Source organism: Ranitomeya variabilis, chromosome 1, assembly GCF_051348905.1.
Source record: "Ranitomeya variabilis isolate aRanVar5 chromosome 1, aRanVar5.hap1, whole genome shotgun sequence".
NCBI classification, from domain to species: Eukaryota; Metazoa; Chordata; class Amphibia; order Anura; family Dendrobatidae; genus Ranitomeya; species Ranitomeya variabilis.
Genome location: NC_135232.1, coordinates 406100557 through 406106556, shown reverse-complemented (window position 1 = coordinate 406106556; position 6000 = coordinate 406100557). Strand labels below are relative to the sequence as shown.

General features: G+C 39.1%; 1 protein-coding gene across 2 annotated transcripts in view; it reads right to left on the bottom strand.

Annotated features, from left to right (window-relative positions):
• Positions 1 to 628: 628 nt before the first annotated feature.
• The window catches only part of KDM4C (lysine demethylase 4C), a 595853-nt gene continuing 590481 nt past the window's right edge, over positions 629 to 6000 (bottom strand). For both annotated transcript variants that reach the window (XM_077249185.1, XM_077249186.1), the window contains one exon: positions 629 to 4011. In XM_077249185.1, the coding sequence (XP_077105300.1) occupies positions 3835 to 4011 (177 nt within the window). In that variant the 3' untranslated portion in view covers positions 629 to 3834. The remainder of the gene's footprint in view (positions 4012 to 6000) is intronic.

Here is a 6000-nt window from a genome sequence, read left to right as displayed (position 1 = left end):
TTCTAGTCCTGCAGTTTTAATTCTTGTTTCCCCCAGTTTTCACTTGGTTAGGCGTCTATACATAACCTATGACAACACATGGCATGTTAGAACCACTATATAAGACCTGGCTTATTAATGAATGTATAGCATAGTACTAAGTTATTCTCCATCTCAACCACCTCAATAAAAAAATTATTTTGCCCAAAGTAGTGCCAACTGTTTCCTCAAACAACAAGCCCTTAGATGGCACTGGAAGAATCAAGTTGTGCCTCTTGGACTGCAAGGTTGAAAAATAGTGAAGCCTGCCAATTTCTTCAAGCCCAAAATGTGTGGGTTGAAAAGCACTATAGTGACCATACCCAAATAACATTGTATGTTATTCTACTAAACTCACCAACAAGTGAATTAGGTTTACTTTGGTCAAGAAAACATTGTTTTAGTTTCATGAGATACTTGTTAACAGAGATTGTCATTATTTGTACATCTAATGGCCATTCTGTATTTCATGCCTTCCTCTTAATCTTTAGTAGTCATATTCCGTTGTAATTTTTCACATGGTGCACACTGCTTTGCATTAGATAAATGATAAGACCAAGTTATCATGGACAATGCATACCAATATTAAAAAATATGCAGTGACAAGATCAAAATAGCAAAATTATTTATTCTCTTGTAGAAAAAAAGTTACAACTCCAGTAAGAACTTTGTGTCCTTACACTGAGAATGTCAGTTCAATGCAATGAAAATATTCAAGACACATTCTTAACCATTTGTAACCAAAACTACTAGTAACTACTAACTTTGCAGATTCATTCTTTTAATGATGCATTTTATAACCTACCTTAAACACTCAAATATAACAAAAGAAAACCTGTCAATTCATTTTATAATCATAAATACTATTTAAATTACAGAAAACAAAGGAGAAAGAAAAAGCATCAATATATTATTACATAAACTCTTTTCCAAAATTATTATAAATTGGGGGAGGGAGGGGGATCATTCTATACACATTTCATAATAAAGGAAATACAAAAACATTTCCTGGACAAAAAATGTTCTTGTGCAGACACCTACTAATGGACTGAAAGCTAAGAAAATGTAATTTATATAATAACAAAACTCTACATAAATAAAAAAAGAAAATAAATGTTAATAGGGGAGGAATATCTAAAATAATGGTTGTGCTTGTATGGTGCTATTCGAGCATTTTACTAGTTCCAGCAATACCAATTTCACATGAAGTTCTTGGATATTTAGAAGGTAGATTTTTTATGGCACATTTGCAAACAGTTGTACAAGTCCTGCAAATATTTTGATGGCACTTGGCATAATAATTCTGGCTGCACTTGTATTAAAAGTGTATTATTGCATTTGGAAAGTCAGATAAAGAAGTCATTAAAATGACGATTACTGCTCTTCCACTCCCCAGCCAAAAAAAAACAAACTAACGAAAACAATACCTACTAGCATGACTAGGTAAATATATTCTAATTTTTATATGATGTGTAAAATTATTCAAATCATACTGAAAAAAAAATCCACTGTATTTCGCACAGCCTGTTTAAAGAACAAACATTTTTAGCAAGACTTCAAATTCATAGTGTATAGGTAAAAAAGAAAGGAATAACTTACATAGGGCAATAAAAAAGTAATTAAAGCATTACTGTAAAAAAAACCTGTAGTAAAGAGTAATTGGAAAAAAAAATCCAGAAAAACTAGTGATAGCCACTTTCAGTGTAAGCAATCGAATGCTACGTCACGTTTCTTTAGATCTGTGAAATATTTTGTCTTTCAAAATCTAATTTGTTATCATTTGTTCATTTCCACAGAAGGAGAACAAAAGATTTTTTAACTTTGTAGTGCTGCCACCTACAAAAAAAAATTGGTAGATTTGAGGACCAAATTTTGAGACTGTTCACTTGTGGCATTTTTACAACTTTTTTGTTGCAGAAAAGAGGCTGCATTTAACAGTACAGTACTTGCGATTATAGAAATTTTGTTCACACACAGCTTTTTTTTTTTTTCCTGATTGAATTTGAACACTGCAGCGCAATTGAAAATCTGCAGTATGTCAATTCTTTTAGCGCTTTTGTAGCATTTTTCACCTATAGATAACAGTGATAAAGTGTAAAAACGCTGCCCCCCCCAAAAAAGCAACATAATTGTGCTGTGTTTTTGGTGAATAAAACTAGCTTTATTAGCATGTACTATAAACAAATTACACATGCAATCCATCTTAAAAATGCAGCAAAAAACACCACAAACACAACTATTTGCAGTGTTTTATATGCAGTGTCTTTGCTGCAGAATAAAATGCCACGTGTGAACCTATCCTTATGCAGCCACAACTGGCTCATACCCAGTGAAGTGACTAAGCTTGTCTTGACTTGTTATGAATAATCATTTTTATTCCTGGTTGAGTTCCCAGTAAACTCTGTTTCGAAAACCTTTTGACTACATAACACATTTTAAGACGTACGGTTTGCTGAATATTTCCTAATCACCTGGGCAATTTACCATTTAGGATTATGCCAGTTTATGTTGCCAAATGCCTCACAAAACACAAAGGAAATCACACGATCAGTATGAACATCCTTTAGTCTAATTTGCCAAAGAACCTGTGACCATTCCTGAGTAAGGAAGACTATGTGAAGTAGATTTCATTAGAAACTGAAAAGCCAGTCTAAATGAAGACTTGTTGTAAGTGGCTAAATGGAAGATGACGTAATGGTCCAGTCAATACCAACCCCGACAGAAAAATTACTACGTAACAAACATATATGAGAGACATTTTAATAGTAAGACTCCTTACAACTTTCTCCATTCGGTTTCTGAAATTGGGTATTTACAAATGAATCGGTTGCTCGACAAATCTCTGTGAATCCAGAAGTAGAACAGTGATAAGTATACTATGAAGACAAGAATTTCTCTATTTGTCAGATAAATCACTGCTTATTGCTTCACAAAACTAACTTAAAATATGTGGAGTGCATACTGGAAAAGGGCACTGGAGGTGAATCGCTCACTCAAGACTGGGTATTTGTCTCCTCATACACAAAAATCACTGCACAGAGGCGTTTTAAACTTGTGTCGCAACCATACATATGGAATATGTACATTAAATAAAAATATTGACCCTTGAATATTCTGATGACCATTATGATTTTTTTTTTAAATTAATGCTGGTAAGACAGCCCATCAATAAAGTTGTGTTGTAGACCATCCATATTCATATCCAGACAACATGCAGCCCTGAGTGACTAGATGGTTTTCACGTCATTTCTTCAAACACAGAAAGGGTTGTAATATGGGCCTCAAGGATAACTATGAAACAGTTAATGCATGCGATAACAAATGACTATTACTATAGCGGGGAAGTTTGGATCAGAAGGTTACACAGTCTGTATACATGACGCTTCCAGGTGGGTACATGATACCGCCGACATTAACATGGAAACTTCCTTCAGATGTCTCAACCCAAAAAAAATAATAATAAAAAAAAAATAAACACAAAAAGAGTAAGGTTGGTAAAGTCATGATGACTATACTTTAGGAGCTTGTGGTTTTGCTGGTTCGCAATAAATCTGTGAAGATTTTCCCTTAATATCTTAGACATTGGATTAAGAAATGTGTATCTGTGGGCATGTATCGAATAAATGGCATAATGTCAATGATTTCCAAGTTACCCACTGCAAGTGTGCAGGTGTTACTTATGGACAGAAATTGTGACAGGGGGATGGAACCTGAATGCCTTCTTAATCCAACGTGTTTCTTTATGGGTGTAGTGCAAATACAGTAACAAATGTTTTCCACACTTGGGTCTCTTGAGCTGTATGTTGTGTCAGTCAACTACTGTCCCTTGCGGGTTTTCTTTTGGAATGAACTCTTGAGAAATGTGCGATATCCAGGATCATCAACATATTCATTCTTGAACTTTACGTTCAACACTCTCTGTCTTTTTCGGTCACCTTTAATGACTTCTTCACCATAAAATGCATCTTCAAATTTCATATCTGATGCTTTGGACTGAAAGAATACAAAAAATATATGTATAAAACATCATAAATTCAACACGTGTCCTAACATAAAAGGGGCACTTCATACATAATTCATCAACTAATCTCATATAATATATACAAGACTAAGAAGAGATCCCACAAGATAATACAAAAATATTTTTATTGAACAATACTAAAAAAACAAGATAAAAAAGCAGGAATGCCGTATACAGGGGACGCCGAGCATCAAAATCCAAACATATTGTAATAATAGTAGCAGCACAATGGAAAACCTAAACAAGGTATGTACCCAGCAAGAAATTGTGGTAAATATATCACCATAATGTTAATAATCCATATCCATGGATATAATTAAGGCTGCTAGCCAAAAATAGGTAGACATCACAGTATCAACACTATATATGTGACGCCCCAGGGTCCTGGTTGTCACAGTGGCATTGCTTTCCTCTAGGGGAGAGTGATGCCACACTTGGAAGCGATTGAGGATTCCTTTTGACAGGTAATCAGCACATACAACACCGTTCTGACTTCAGGCCAGAAGGGGGAGCTCTACACCCGACTTAAGGGGAGCTGCTCTCTCTGGTCGGGAGGAGTTAGTTGCTAGGCAGTTAGGAAGATTTAGACAGTTGGTGCTGGATAGAGGCACAGCAGAAACCGGTAAGACAGCTAGACTACACGTAACCTGTCCGCCCTAATACCCAGGAGACACAGTGACACAGAGCCCGGGGCATGATAGAGACCCTGTATAAAGACATGAGTCACCTGTCATACGGGTTTGTGTTCCACTTCACTAAAGGACAGAGATAACTGAGAGGACCTTGCTAAGAAGCCATAGGCAGTAAGGGACTACAACAACACAGCGCTAGAAGGAAAGCTTTTAACTCCACCTGGTAAAGCTGGACTCTGAACTCGCTTCCAAGCCAGCCGGACCCTGCCTGTACCTGTGATCTGGTGCCCTAGACTGTGGCTGCCTGCTACCATCAGTAAACCAGGTAATAAGACTGCAAAACTGCATCCTTCGTTCTCTACTGCACCACTCACCATCTTCCATCTATTCACTGGAGCCCTGGGGACCTACTTCACCTGTGGGAAGTTATACCATCTGGCTGCCATAAAATCACCCCAGAGGACTCCTTTTAGCAGTGTTGGTCACCTCTGACCAAATATCACAGGTGGCGTCATGAACTTTATTTAAAAAACCCCTTTAAAGACTGTCCCTTTAATATGGGCGCCCAGGGCCACGGACCGGGTCACCACCGCCGTGACACATCCCTTTAAAGGGAACCTATCACCCCGTTTTTTTCGGTATGAGATAAAAATACTGTTAAATATGGCCTGAGCTGTGCATTACAATAGTGTAGTTTGTGGACCCCGATTCCCCACCTATGCTGCCGAAATACGTTACCAAAGTAGTCATTTTCGCCTGTCAATCAGGCTGGTCAGGTCGGATGGGCGTGGCTTCTTCCCCCAGATATTGCGTAGTTTTCCGTTGGTGGCGTAGTGGTGTGCGCATGTCCAAGGTCCCCAATCCTGCACGGGGGGGTGAAAATAGCAGCGATGTCCGTTATTCCATTGGTGGTCGGTGGGCGCGGCCATCTTGCTTTGGCCGCGCGTGCGCAGAAGCGGCGCTCTGCTGGCCGCGGCTTCAGGAAAATGGCCGCGGGATGCCGCGCGTGCGCAGATGGAGATCGCGGCGGCCATTTTCCTGAAGCCGCGGCCAGCAGAGCGCCGCTTCTGCGCACGCGCGGCCAAAGGAAGATGGCCGCGCCCACCGACCACCAATGGAATAACGGACATCGCTGCTATTTTCACCCCCCCGTGCAGGATTGGGGACCTTGGACATGCGCACACCACTACGCCACCAACGGAAAACTACGCAATATCTGGGGGAAGAAGCCACGCCCATCCGACCTGACCAGCCTGATTGACAGGCGAAAATGACTACTTTGGTAACGTATTTCGGCAGCATAGGTGGGGAATCGGGGTCCACAAACTA